Source organism: Panthera uncia, chromosome B1 (assembly GCF_023721935.1).
Source record: "Panthera uncia isolate 11264 chromosome B1, Puncia_PCG_1.0, whole genome shotgun sequence".
NCBI lineage: Eukaryota > Metazoa > Chordata > Mammalia > Carnivora > Felidae > Panthera > Panthera uncia.
This window is the reverse complement of record NC_064811.1, coordinates 54,841,250-54,856,867: the sequence shown is the minus strand read 5'-3', so window position 1 is coordinate 54,856,867 and position 15,618 is coordinate 54,841,250. Positions and strand designations below refer to the sequence as shown.

Here is a 15,618-nt window from a genome sequence, read left to right as displayed (position 1 = left end):
CTGTCCACTCCCTACTTCTACACTGTCATGATCAAGCTGTCAGCCTACCAGATGGCACCTCTCTCCAAAATTTTATCTCAGATGAGGATGTGTTTCTAAACCCCTCACTTCTGAGGTCCCTGTGGCTTTCACCTGCTCTGACCATCTGGGGGAGTATCTTGCCGAGCAATGGCCAGGTATCAGCCAGTCCACAGGAACATTTGTGTGACCGTACTGCTGCAGATGCCAGAGACTGCGGCCAGGTGCCAGCCTGCCCCAGAAAAAGTCCATGAGATCATGTAGAAGCAGCGTTTCAGGGATTATGGTAAATCAAAACACACATCTGGCGCGAAGCTTCACCTCCCTCTAATGTCTTTGTTCCAAGACCAGCAAACGTGGATGTTCTCTGGGGTCTGCTGAGACCTTTGCCTGTGAGGAGGCCGCACAACCTCTACCAAATGTCTTTTCACCAGGGAAACTGCCTCTCTCCCATGTGGTCCGAGGACCCCTCAATCCTGGGGATTGGCCCTTCCCACCAGAGCTCCACCAGTTATCGAGCTGTGGAGTTCCAGAATCTGTGCTCCCTGTTTATAGAGTCCTAATCATATTTAAAGCCTCTCCTTTCTCCTTTCTTCCTTTCTTGTTCAGTCCCTTATGGGTATTTCCACTCGTTCACTTTCTCTCCAGCTACTTTCAGGGAGAGTGCTTTTCCTGTACTCTCCCCTCTGTCTCTGTCCTCTCTCCACAAGCAAAAATAGCTCCCTACACTCTGCAGCTTCTCTCTCCCAGTTCACCTCTGTGCCACATACCTGCCAAATTCTGTGACTCAAGTTATGTAGATTGTGGGGTTGATCCTCAGATCAATCTTACAGGTGTGCAAGATGGTTTGTTGTTGCATTTCAGGGATGAGTTGAATTTCTAGCTGCATTTTATGGACAAGAGGAGCAAAATCTTCCATGTTGCTCTGCTATCATGGTCCCTCCCCTTATTTCCTTTACTTTTGATTGCCTTTGTATTTGTAACTGTGCACCACTATCTCAAATATAGAATTTTAGTCAATACTTTAATTTGGGCATTTCTTAAAATGTGATCTGTACATTATACACAGTAATTTCACCAAGGGAGTTGGTAATCAAGACAGGATGTCACACACATGGAATAAGACAACTAAAGTACATAAATATATTGACGTGGAGGTTGTGAGGTGGGGTTTTCATCCAATCTCTGGCAATTTCAAGTTAAGTTTCCTTGAGAAATTCCTCTTCATTAGTAAATTAAGGCATCTGACCATTTAGCTTCAGATGTAAATTCAAGCACTACAAAGCAATGACTATAGAAAGAGAGTCTATCCATTCTGTGTTGCACATGATCACCAAGTTTGCTTATAATCCTTAAAAAAGGAGATTTCTCATCTGAATTTTTCTTTATTTAGGGCAAAACATGTTTCCTGTGTCTAAAACTGGTTGATCTGGTCATTTGCAAACACTCGTTCTTCTCCACAAATCTTCTAAAATTAATACGTAGAATATCCCTTTCAAAAAATATAATTCAAAGATAACACTAAAATAACTGTGTGATATTGGTGACATGTATATTTCACATTCCAAAGGGGGTTGTATTGGGTATGAATCAGGGAATTCCTACTAAGAAAATAGTGGCAAATCAGTTGTAGTGGAAAATAATGGCATTTTATTGAGGAAGATAAAGTAAACAAATACTGGTGGGATTCTTAAACAATAGGAGTAAATCAGAGACTATAACAAGCTGGAAGATAGTTAGAAAACCATTGATAGGGAATTTGGTGCTGATATGCTGGGGCTAATCTGTCATCTGCCATTTAACTGGAGAAAAACAATGAGTATTAAGTTCATCAGTACATGGAGTTGTGGTTAAATTTTAGATTGAATTTGAAGTTGTGAAACTTCATTTGCATATTACTATTCCTACCCAAATATATTCTTACCTTCTCTCCTTCTTGCCTCTCATCCTTCTTTTCCTTACCCCCTTTCCTCCCTCCCTCCCTCTTTCCTCCCTTATTCTCTTCCTTCCTTCCTTCCTTCCTTCCTTCCTTCCTCCAACCCCCACCCCACTTTCTTTCTTCCCTCCTTCTCTTTCTCCCTCTCTCCTTATAATCTTAATTTCCCCTTCCTTTTAACTAGATGTGATCTTCCTTTTCACATCTTCCTTTTCCTCTAGATGTGATAGATAGCTAGAGGACAAAGATTTCCCTTGTTTGTCAGAAAATTAGTGGTACATTTTATCCTAAAACACATATATGCTAATAACTTTCACTTACCTTTTTTTCATTTTCTCTAGGAAGACCCACTACATTATGTGAGGTTATGGGGAAAGCAGAAATTTGGCTAATCCGGACATATTGGGATTTTGAATTTCCTCGTCCATACTTACCCAATTTTGAGTTTGTAGGAGGGTTGCACTGTAAACCAGCCAAACCATTACCTAAGGTATGTCTATTACAGTGGAGGATGTTTTGTGTACCGTATGATATAATCCTATTATTTCTTTATTTAAAGTGTGCTGCCTCAATAACAGAGATATACTATTTGCTACTCCAAATCTATTTTACAAACCATAAGAGTCTTTTATGAATTATATTACCTTTTTGAACTTCACTTTGATATTTCAGCTGAAGAAAGAAGTGATTCAAGTGGCATGTTAAAATATCAGTGTGTTGAGCACCTGGCTGGCTGGGTCAGTTATGCATCTAACTCTTGATCTCAGCTCAGTTCATGATCTCACAATTCATGAAATCGAGCCTCCATGTCAGTCTCTGTGCTGTCAGTGCAGACCCTGCTTGGGATTCTCTCTCCCTCTCTCTTTGCCCCTTCCTCACTTGCACTCTCCCTATGTCTCAAAATAAACAAATAAAATTTAAAATAAAACATCAATGTGTCTATAGTTTGGGTACTGTATGGAAGGAACAGGAAGCTATAGCCTTGGAATTCCCTCAGGAAAGTGCTTTGGTCTTCCTAACAAGTGTGATGGGGTTATGAGGTGAGACAGTTACTATGATTCCTTGAGCGATAACGATGCCTTCATGAAAACTCTCAGATAGATTTCACAGACTTTGGTCAGTAAGAAGTAAGTGTTGACAGAAGACATGGAATTAGGTAGCAATTCTTGGATAACAGTGACCTTTACCAAGACAGAAAATAATTCACAGAAAAGCTTTTTTGAGATGACAAGGATGGATTCAGTTCAGACCTATTCACTTTTAGGAGCCAAAGGAATTTTCAGGTGGATATTTCTAGGAATCATTCAGGTAATGCAAAGTCTGGGTTTCAGAGAGAGCATTAGGAACAGATTAGGTAAAATAGTCATAGAACTGAGAAACCCAGTCACTGAATTTGTTCTTTAGTACCATGATGCCTGGTTTCTCTGAAGTAAAAAGGAAAATTGTGTACCACATTCCAAAGTCACCAACAAATAAATATTGATAGCCAAAAATGTTGGAAGAAGACAATATTGAGAAGTAAAAGAGAATGAGAGAAAAACATGATAAGAATATTGTATTTAAGTCTCTTTATCAATAACTGTCTTTATGAAAGAATTGAAGAGGCAGACACTCATTTGCTCGTGTTGCAGATAAACAAACAATCTCTGAGACAATTGCAGGTTAAATAGTGCTCTTAGGAGAGTTCTCAATTTCTATTTAGGGTAAAATGCACATTTAAGTTTAAATCTTATGGCAGGATTCTGGATATACTTTTCTTACCACTCAAGTTATAGCTGCAGGTAAGCTCTACTGAGTGTTATTATAGCAGATAATGAACCAGTATCTAAACAGAGTTACAGAAAGAGATGTGACATATTGCTTGCTCACTAGATAAAATCCCATACCACACTATTATATTTATCTTCCCATCCTCACTTTTCACACACACACACACACAATTTCACAACATAGTTCAGACATGTTTTTGTAAAGGAGGAAAAATTATTCCATCCCAAGCCCAATTACTAATACAAACATTTGGACAATATGGACACCAATCATAGCTTATATCTCTGATGAAAAAATTATGCCAGTCATTGGATACACAGAAAAAAAAAAAAAAACAATGAACAACAGCCAAATCAAGAATCCAAATCCAGCTGCTAGATGTGTAAGGCTTCATGTACGTGTGTGTGTGTGTGTGTGTGTGTGTGTGTGTGTTTATTCAATCACTGTCCTTAGGGTGGTAAATCAAAATGGCAAAACACCAATTCCTGGGACTTCAGAGATATTCTCCTAACATTAACTAAGCTAAAATAGCAATCTACTTTCATTTATGACATCATCCTTTCCCTAGTAATTTTACTACCTTTAAATTGATAAATACATTGAGAAATAAATATAATTGATAATTGTAATAAATATATTGAGAAATATTACAAGGAAGCCACAATAGTTGCACAGGGCATGCATAACAGATCTCTAGAAGTTGACATTCACATAAATTATGATACAAAAGACTGTAATCCCAGACTTTGCAAAGCCCAACCTGCATAACTGTAAGTGGTGACCCAGAAAATTTTATTTGTCGAGAAATTTATATTTACCAGTGCGCTAAGGCTCAAGTTAAGGGCAGGTCAGCTACTTGTGGGAGGGTAGACAAATAATGTCTCATAAATGCTATCATGATAGGACAATAGCAGAAGTTTACCTTTTATTTTTTTTCTTTTTTTTTTTTTAATTTTTTTTAACGTTTATTTTTGAGACAGAGAGAGACAGAGCATGAACGGGGGAGAGTCAGAGAGAGAGGGAGACACAGAATCCGAAACAGGCTCCAGGCTCCGAGCAGTCAGCACAGAGCCCGACGCGGGGCTCGAACTCACGGACCGTGAGATCATGACCTGAGCCGAAGTCGGACGCTTAACCAACCAAGCCACCCAGGCTCCCCAGAAGTTTACCTTTTAAAACATATAATTATATATTGAAGTTCTAAAAAATTCATTTGTAGGCCTATTAGTCAGGAAAAGAATAAACACGAGAAAAATATCCTGAATGCCTAATAGGGAGTTAGATTGATTTTTTAATAATTTATTGGATCTAAATTGACATGGTACAATTTTAACACATGTCATGCATAAATGAGAAAACTTTTCTCCCCCTATGATCCTGCATATTTGCAATGAAAATAATTTTGTCTTTGTAGGAAATGGAAGAATTTGTCCAAAGTTCAGGTGAAGATGGTATTGTGGTGTTTTCTCTGGGGTCAATGGTCAGAAACCTCTCAGATGAAAAAGCCAATCTCATTGCCTCAGCCCTGGCCCAGATTCCACAAAAGGTTAGTACAACATTGGATCCTGGTGCAAAGCAACTTTGCCAAATGGAGAGAAAGTGTGGCTAACAGTTCTCTTTCTAGATCGAAGTTGAAACACTGAGCATAACTAGTACCATCTGTAAGTAAAATTTTCTAAAAATATTAAAACGGTGTATTGGGGCACATTTGATCACTTGTTTAATAAACTTTTGCGTTGCTATGGAAATACATCTTTTTATACTATCATTTATTTTCAATGAAATAGAGATTAAAATGTTAAGATCCCAATAACCTTTTGAAATCTTAGGACCTGCGCTGAGTACTCCTCAAATCCTCAAGAATGTTAACTCCAAGGTCCAGGAAAGGAGAGAGGTTCTACATAAAGTAGACAGGAATCATACTCAAGGATATACTTTATATCTCTAGGTTTTATTAAGATTTTATCATGATCTAGTTGGTTTAGAAATAGAAGCTTCATCTTTCTAAACTGAAATTTCTACAGTTAAACACAATTAAAAATCCTAGTATTATTATCAAACAGTATGTATTTTCTGATTTATGATACTCAATTAACTTTTTGTTGTCATTATAGTTCGAGATTTCTACTCTTTATATACTCCTGTTCATTAAATACCCTAGAATTCATTATATTGGCATATTAGTTAAACTATATAAAACTCTATAACCGTGAGTGCACTAATGAGGCTTGTTAAACCTTTGAATTTTTATTTCTAAGCTTTTCTGCTAAAATTTTGCCATCTGAGAATGGGGAGAAAAAGGAACTCTCTTGCACTGTTGGGAATGCAAACTGGTACAGTCCCTGTGGAAAATAATATAGAGGTTCCTCAAATAGTTAAAAATAGAACTACCCTATGATCCAGCAATTTCACTGCTAGAGATTGACCAAAGAATACAATACTACTGATTCAAAGGGATACATGCACCTGATGTTATGGCAGCACCATCAACAATAGTCAAATTATGGAAAGGGCACAAACGTCCATCAACTGATGAATGGATAAAGAAGATGTGGTATAGATACACAGTAGAATACTATTCAGCCAAAAAAAAAAGTGAAATCTTTCCATTTGCAAAGACATGGGTGGAGCTATAGAGTATAATGCTTAGCAAAATAAGTCAAAGACAAATGCCATATGATTTCACTTATATGCGGAATTTAAGAAACAAATGAGCATAGGGGGAGAAAAGAGAGACAGACAAACCAAGAAACAGACTCTTAGTTATAGAGAACAAACTGATGGTACCAGAAGGGAAGAGTTTGGGGGGACGAGTTAAATAGGTGATGGGCATTAAGGAATTCACTTGTTGTGATGAGCACTAAGTGAGTTATGGAATTGTTGAATAAAATAAAAACTTAAACAGTGTGCCACTTACTTGTATTCAATCTGAACTTAGTCATACAGAGCTCACCCCTAAAAGTATGTAACAAAAGGTTAACATCCCAAGAAGATACTTTATTAAATAATTACAGAAGGCAAACCTCTGTCTCCTCCTCCTTCCAACTTCAGAAGGAAGGAGAACAAGGCAGAGAGAAAGGAAGGAAGGAAGGAAGGAAGGAAGGAAGGAAGGAAAAACAGAAGAATGGAGAAAGAAAAAGAGGCAGATGGAGGGAGAGAGGGAAGAAGGAAAGAAGGAAAGACTATCATTCAAAAACCAGACAATACAATTTTAAAGCTAATTATATTTCTGGAAAACATTGCATTTGAAACATGAGAGTTAGGATGGCCTTATGACATAAATAAATTTACACAGTATTCATGTTTATTTTAATGTTTTTTAGAACCTCCACACTCTGGTTGATTAGTCTTTTCTCTCTCTTCACTTACAATCTCACACCTCAATACTTTGAGTGACAAATATAAAAATGATAAAACTATATTTAATAGACTATTAGCACAAGCCCTTTTTGACAAGGTTGATGTAAACAGTCCCACTATATCTCCATGTTTGCAAACTATCCCTTATGTCCACTTGTCTCACTATCACATAAAGTAGTGGTGGGCTACATGACTTATAAATAACTCTATAGCCTTAAGTTGACTTCATTGTGTGTTTTCACTTGCAAAATTAAAGTACTGTCTTCCACAGGTTTTATGGAGATACAAAGGAAAGAAACCAGCCACATTAGGAGCCAATACTCGGCTCTATGATTGGATACCCCAGAATGATCTTCTTGGTAAGACTGAGGAGAAAAAAAGCTGTACAATTGGAAATGGACAAGTAAAGTGACTGTTTAACAACAAACAAATTCAATAAGTATGTAATTAAAAATGTCACATTTTAGGCTAAAATGAAAAACACAAGAAACAAGTGTTGGCAAGGGTGTGGAGGAAAAGGAACTCTCTTGCATTGTTAGTGAAAATGCAAACTGGTGCAGCCACTCTGGAAAACAGTATGGATGTTCCTCAAAAAAAAAAAAAAAAAAAAAAAAAAAAAAATAGACGTGCCATATGATTTGGTAATCACACTACTGGGCATTTACCCAAAGAATATAAAAACAATAATTAAAAGGGATATATGCACCCCTATATCTATAGCAGTATTATTTACAGTAGCCAAGATATGGAAGCAGCCCAAGTGTAACCAATGGATGAATGGATGAAGATGTGGTATATTTACACAATGGAATATTATTTAGCCATAAAAAAAGAATTAAATCTTGCCATATGCAAAGACATGGACGGATCTAGAGAGTGTAATGCTAAGAGAACTGAGTCAGAGAAAGACAAATACCACATAATTTCACTCATATGAGGAATTTAAGAAACAGCAACAAAAGAAATGAGCATAGGAAAAATAAAAGAGAGACAATGCAAGAAACAGACTCTTAACTACAGAGAACAAATGGATGGTTACCAGAAGGGAGGTGGGGGAGAGGTAGATCAAACAAATGCTGGGGATTAAGGTGTGCCATTATGGTGATGAGCACTGGGTGAAATATGGAATTATTGAATCACTGTGTTGTATACCTGAAACTAATAGAACACTGTATGTTAACCATACCGGAATTTAAAATAAAATTTAAAAAATAAATTAAAAACTAAAGCTAGAAAAAATAATAAAATGTTACATTTTACTTACAGTTTCAAAGCAGAAATAATTTGAGAATTGGCTCTGGATTTTATAGATTCAATGCTTTCTTCGGCTCACAAAAGAGCATCTTCAATTAAGACTCTCATTATTCTTCAAGTTTCAATCTCAGTTCAGGTGTTACTTCCTCAAGCAAATCTTTCTGCACAATGCAGAAGGAACTAATTCCTCCTTTCCTGGGATCATTGTTTTCTATGTGCATAGAAATATCCCATGTGCTCAGCTTTTGTGGAAAATGCTGCTTTCTTCATTGACTTACCCTGTAGTTTTTTCCCTGTCTCTTCCTGAAACTCTGTTAACCTGTCTTAATGAAATCCTCACCCACTTCTCACCCAATTCCCGAACTAGGTCATCCCCAAACAAAAGCTTTTATCACTCATGGTGGAACCAATGGGATCTATGAAGCTATTTATCATGGGGTTCCTATGGTGGGAGTTCCCATGTTTGCTGATCAGCCTGATAATATCGCTCACATGAAGGCCAAAGGAGCAGCTGTGGAGGTGAACATAAACACAATGACAAGTGAAGATCTGCTCAATGCCTTGAGAACAGTCATTAATGAACCTTCGTAAGTACTACTGCTTTTAAAAGCTTACCATTGTTTATACTGCCCATCACTCCTGGAAAAACATCCATTGTCTCATGCCTTTTAACTGATTTATTTTCAAATAACAATCATATCAATATAAGAACCACTCTATTATTTCATTTCCCATACAGTGGAGTAATTTGCTGAAATTGCAAAAAAAGACTAATACTTCAAATATTTTATCAATGTAATTTCAAAATCAATAATTTCCATGATGACATAAACTCCCAGATATTTTTTAATAATCTGCTTATATGTATAGACACACATATATATGCTTATTTAAATAGTATAACCATTCAGTAAGTACAAAATTGGAAGTAATAATTAACACTGCCATTCAAAAATACCCATCATTAACGCTGACTATATACCATTCTGCAGTTTATGAATATACACAGGGAGGATAAATATAGAGTAGGCAATAATTTTATAAATATTGGTTATTACTATGTGTTGATTTTTAAACAAAATTTTGTATTTTATCTGAATTAGGTAAAGATTAATTGCAATAAATCAATAAACTATATTGAACTTCAGGTATATATCATTATGGTTTTTTTTCCCTGAAAGATCTCACCAAGATTAAGAATTAATACATGAACTCAGTTTTGTCTTTATTTTTAACTATGTATTTTTAATTTTAGCAATAGTTGAACTCCTGCTATAGAAATAATCTCTAATATGTATTACTTAAAATTTTAATTTGTTGGCTTGCCTGAGTGGCTCAGTCAGTTAAGCAGGTGATTCTTGATTTCAACTCAGGTCATGATGTCACAATCCTGGGATCAAGCCCTATGTTGGGCCCTGCATGTCCCCCAACTCGTGATCTCCCTCTCTCTCTCCCCCACCTCCAAATTCTTTTTTAACATGTCAATATGTATGCCACTTATTTTCCTCATATTTACTCTTTTGGCTGTATCTTAAGGGAATCTGGATTTGCCATTGATTCAGAGATTTTTTACTCCAAAATATTTTGGATTCATTCTTAACTGAATATATTGTATGAATTCCCTGAGAACATGTTTAGCCTTATTTGCTGAATGCCTTGATATAAGAATGACACCTCTCTGAATATAATATATTTAGCTGTCTCTTTTCTTCAGAACTGTGTAAATATTACTCATGGTATTCTGGCTTTAACTCCTTCTGTAAGAACTTGAAGCTTGTCTGATTATTTTTGGTTGTTTCTTTTTCAGTTTGGAAAAAAATCATCTTTTTTTCTAAATTCAGAAACCTAGTTAATGATGTATCTTTATCAGTTATTGTCTACACTTTTCCTGGGTTATGGTATGTCCTTTCAATACTATTAATCTAGAATAAAAAATATTTAATTTTTTTCTTCTCAGAAAATTTTTTGTTTGTTATTTATTAGAATGTTTGTTACGTTTTTTTCTATTTCAGAGACATCAAAGTTCAATGTTCTCTATGTTAAAATATTTTGGATTGTTTTGCTTCTGTATTATTTTCTAAGTGTCCTAATATTTTTTACTTTTCTTAACTCATTGAGATTTCCTCAAACAATCCATAATTAGTAAATTTACTTTTTGCCATTAAAAAATTACTGTTTCTAATTTCATTATTAATCCTTTAAGGAGGTATTTTAACCATTCAAACAGCCCATTTCTATCCTTTATCACTGTTTTTTGTTTTATAACTTGATTTTTTAATCTTTTGTTGATCACCATTGCATTCTTATTAAAATTCAACTCTCCTTAAGCTATGTATTATGCCTAACTACATTCTGAGTCCATCATTTTTATGTTTCCCCCCAATATTGTATATTTTTTCATCTAGCTCTCTTGGTGTTTGTTCTGAATTTGTACAGGTGCCTTGTATTTAAACTTGTTTCCAGGTTATCTGAGACTCCATTATTTTATTCAGAGGCAAAACTCAAAGGATAGTTATCACATTCTGTTTATATTACTGAAATCTGAAATTCAGGAGGTAGAGGAGAAGGTAAACTCAAAGGCAATGTTGTGCAGCTTTTTTTTTTTTTTTTTTTTTTTGGTGGAACTAATCTATGTAAAACCATCTATTCAAAGCCCTACTTGCAGGATTTTTTAGACAAAGGGGTCAAGGTATTGATTCCCAAGCGGGAGAACACTCAATGTTTGCTTTATATCCAACTTAAAAAGTCAGTGCTAGTAGTTCATTTCCCCCTCTCACACACATTCCAATCAAATGATTTTTATTAAATTCATTTTAAGTCTTAATTTTCAAAATAGTCTTGGTATCATCAATTCAGGAGCTGGATCTAGGGTTAAGAGCTTCATCAAGGCTTACTATGATCTTCTGTTTCTCATAAATGATGATCTCGATGTCTAATGCATTAGACTTGCTGGGTTGTTAATTGCTGACAATGTGGTTCCTTTTACTAAATATCAGAGTAAGTCAGTTCTGTAATTTTTTAAAACTCTACTTTATTGCATAGAATGCCAGTAAATTTTATTGTAAATTTGGAAACTATTGACACAAAAGATAGAAACATAAATAATCAGAATTTTCCAGTAAAATACCTAAAATTATTTCTTTTGAAATATCTTACCATTAACTCTAAAACTAATTCTAATTCTGAAATTATCTGGGAACAAAAGGGTTTACTGTAGAGTATATATATGGATAATTTAGTTTCCATTTTTCTTAATCCATAAAGGAATTAAGGAACACAAAAGATTACACTTAAATACATAAACTATAGTAATTTTAATTAATTGAATGTTTTGAGATAACAGTCATATAACATTAGTGTATGATAAAATATTAAATGATCATTTTAAATATGAGCATAGGTCTTTCTTTTCACATTGATAGGAAAGTATATTTTACAAATGCAAGTTTATCTATCTAGTATATATGTATTTCAGATTTTAAATCTCTGTCTATAAATGGAGAAAACCTTGAACAAAAATATGATTTGGAAAAATAGGCATTTATTGCCACCACAGTTTGCCTGAAATGTTTTAGGATGAGCTATGTGAAATTCTACTTAACCCTACCTATATTACAATCCAATTGGAATAGTATGACTATCCTTTCTCCCTGCACACCAAAAAAGAATACAAGTAAGTTACCCCCTGCTACTGGATCTAGCATACCATGTTCACTGGTGATTGATGATCACATTCCTCCTTTTCCAATCCCAAATGTCCGACTCACATCAGGACATCTCTTCGCATTTCACCAACCTTCCTTTAGCTTCATGTCTCCATTTGGAACTTTTATTTCTAACACAAAACCAAAATAAAATATACTAATTCTAGCTCACCAGCCAAGAAATGTCCAGTGAAGACATTACTTGCCTTTCAAATACATACTTATGCCCATTGTTATTTGAGAGATTAGAGTTGTTAAAACTCTATATAACTATTGCTACAGTGATGTCACATTGATTAGGGGCAATAATTCTAACAAGATATTTCTATTATTCTGAAAAACTGAAAGTTCATGTCCTTGATACTTCCAAAATTACCCTATTATCTTTACACAATCTTGATATTGCCTATATAGACACTGTCTTTTGCATTACAAAAACACAAGTGCGTGCAGCAGAGGAATTATCACAGAGTCAAGGTCTTAGACACCGAAGAAATGGTTTACTTATGTTAATTATCAGTTACTTGTCTATCGTCATGAACTAGCCAGAGATTAGAGACCATGCTTATGGACCTTCTTATGGATATTTCCCCACAATATCGGGTTATTCACAGTCTTGGTTTTGGAACGATCCTGGAAACTATACTTTACACAAGATCAAAATTGCTGCTTGGAAAACTTAGGCTATACATTTGTAACAAATTTATTCCATCTCTTATGTTTGCATTTCACCGCATTCTGTTAAGAATATATTTCTTCTACATCCTCTCTTAACACCTCTTTTGAGATTCTATACAATCAACAAAGTTAATGTCTCACAAAGAATGAATTTTTTCTCAAGGTATCTATGGCCTTTGGCTTAATTAACATATAACATGCATGACATATTGCCTATAATGAGAAGAAAACCTTTTTCTAATTCCTATGTAATTTCTCAATTGTCTATTTTTGCCTACCAGTTATAAAGAGAATGCTACAAGGTTATCAAGGATTCAACATGATCAACCTGTAAAGCCCCTAGATCGAGCAGTCTTCTGGATAGAGTTTGTCATGCGTCACAAAGGAGCCAAGCACCTGCGTCCAGCTGCCCATGACCTCACCTGGTTCCAGTACCATTCTTTCGATGTGATTGGTTTCCTGCTGGTCTGTGTAGCAACTGCTATCTTCTTGGTCACAAAATGTTGTTTGTTTTCTTGCCAAAAACTTGGTAAAACAGGAAAGAAGAAAAAGAGGGAATAGATCTTTCTAAGTTTGGCAAAGGCCTTAATGGGCAATCCTGTTCATTCTAGCCACAGTGACCTTAATGAAAACACATGATCTCCATCCTGTTTTCAAAATTCCCTTTCCTCTACCTTAGCTTAGAGATAAAGCCTAGAATTCAACATGATCATTAACTAGTAAACACGTCCCAGTCTTCTTTTGTCTTCTCCCAGGTGCCTTTACCCTCTTCTTCTCATTTTCCTGACACAGGGACACTAATAATTTTATGTATACTCTATTCAAAATACCACTATTTTTCAGTATGCTTAACCTTAGGAACATGCTGGCTGACAACATGCTGAATCCTCAGGAACACACAAAGTATGAGCTGAATGTGATGGATGTAGGGAACATAGAAGACTAAACTTCACAAGTTCCCCTAGAATATACAAATCAAGGAACCACCATAAAATATTAGTATGCTATAATAAGAGTAATTATTTCTTTTTGCATAAAAATAAGCCCTTCTGCTAGCCCAAAGCGACTGGAGTCAGAGCCTATATTGATAACTGTAATAATGTATCATTCTAGGGAAAGTCTACAAATTCCCACTGAACACACAGATAATCATGGCCTATGTTCCAGCCTGTAATCAACCAGTACTCTTGTGTGGACTCTAATGCAAGGGTCTGGGGACTTCCCTCAAACAAAAGAGATTAAGTGGGTCATTATTTGCTCTCAGGGACAGAGAATGTCAGCAATGTTAAAGATGAAGAGATCATTTATGGAAGAAATAACTAAGAAATATAGAAAATATTTTAGTAATTTTATGAAATGTTTAATTAACAGTACAATTGATAAAGTTAAATGCCAATTTAGTATATTGAAAAATGACTAATGCACATAATCTATAATCACTCTTTATAATCAAATTTGTTCAGTTTTCCAGCAAAAACAAACATTTACTTGGAATATAAGATCATTGTATCATTTTTCAGTCTTTGTCTTCTACAAATTTAAATTTATTAATTAAGCATTATGCCAAGGACGTATGGTATTAGCAGGTCTACATGACTAAGGGCATGCTATAGTAAATAGTTATCATGCAAAGATCATATTTGAATCAGCTTTGCATTAATTTAGCAACTAGATTAAAGACTGCACTTTCTTTACCCTTTATAAACTTAATGACATGTTCTAATTAAAGTTTTAATTCCAGTATTAGCTGTATAGTTGAGGCAATAAATAACATCCATTGGCTTACTGAAAATTTTGAAATCTGTTGTCATTTCAATGTGGCATTTTGAAAATTACTTCCAATTTTAAAATAACTGAATGATATATGATACATGAACATATAAGAATTTCTTTTTGAATATGTACATGACTGGAAATGCAAATAAACTCTTAAAAAATTTTTTTGTGAAGGCTGAAAATGTGTTTGTTAAATGTTAACATTTTAGTAGTTGATTCATGTTGATGTGTTTTTAATTTTACAATTTGATTATGTTCCCAGAAGAGCTGCTTTTGTTTGTTCTATGCCCAGTTCACTTTCTGCTATTGGATTGCAGTAAATGGCTTAAGGTCCAATGAGAGGTTGGCTAGCTATTCATGGTGTTGAGCACTACCCATGTTCAGACACCCATTTGGTTTCAGAGACTGGCCACCTACCACATAGAGATTTGTTTCTGTTCAATAGCCACTGCTCACCTCCTTTCTCCCCTCCTACTGGTTATCTTCAGGTTTCTTCCTTTGCCTGAACATCAGAAGGCAGCTGGCAAAAATTCCTGTTAGCTGTCTAACTGCAACATGTATTTGGATAATAAACAAACAATTAAATAAAAATAATACATATGCACATACATACATTTATACATACATACATACATACCCACTGAAAATGAACTTTCCTGAGTGGTTGTTTGTAGAACTATTCAAATGAGGAAACTCTCATCCCTAACAAGCAGAAACCAAGTCCTATCAGAGCACTGTTCCACAGCCCTTACATTCTCAGAACTTAGAGATACTCAAGAGGCTGCACTTAATACTTTTACTTATTTTGTTCATAAGCATTACATGTTCCCCTTATCCTCTGGCAGCATCTCCTCTAGTTAGGGTTCTTTACCTGATAGGGTGATCCAAAACTTCATCCACAGCAAATAAACGTCAGCAGCTTAATTACCTTTGGTATTTTGAATCCATGACTACAGCCAAGAGAGTAACACAATCTTTGACTGAATTCTGAAGCAGAGGAGCTCAAAATAATCAAGAAACATTCATGGTTTATCATCTAAGTAAATCATGGCCATATCATTCCTCTTTTGAGAAATGCAACCTCCAACTGCCTGACTTCAAGTTTTAATAATGGAAAACAAA

At 35.2% G+C, this 15,618-nt stretch overlaps 1 protein-coding gene across 5 annotated transcripts in view; it reads left to right on the top strand.

Annotated features, from left to right (window-relative positions):
* The window catches only part of LOC125922781 (UDP-glucuronosyltransferase 2A1), a 61,885-nt gene extending 47,202 nt beyond the window's left edge, over positions 1-14,683 (top strand). For 3 of the 5 annotated variants that reach the window (XM_049630569.1, XM_049630571.1, XM_049630573.1), the window contains 5 exons: positions 2,296-2,444; positions 5,139-5,270; positions 7,356-7,443; positions 8,706-8,925; positions 13,002-14,683. In XM_049630569.1, the coding sequence (XP_049486526.1) occupies positions 2,296-2,444; positions 5,139-5,270; positions 7,356-7,443; positions 8,706-8,925; positions 13,002-13,281 (869 nt within the window). In that variant the 3' untranslated portion in view covers positions 13,282-14,683. The remainder of the gene's footprint in view (positions 1-2,295; positions 2,445-5,138; positions 5,271-7,355; positions 7,444-8,705; positions 8,926-13,001) is intronic. The other 2 variants (XM_049630570.1, XM_049630572.1) reach the window with 1 other exon arrangement.
* The last annotated feature ends 935 nt before the right edge of the window (positions 14,684-15,618 follow it).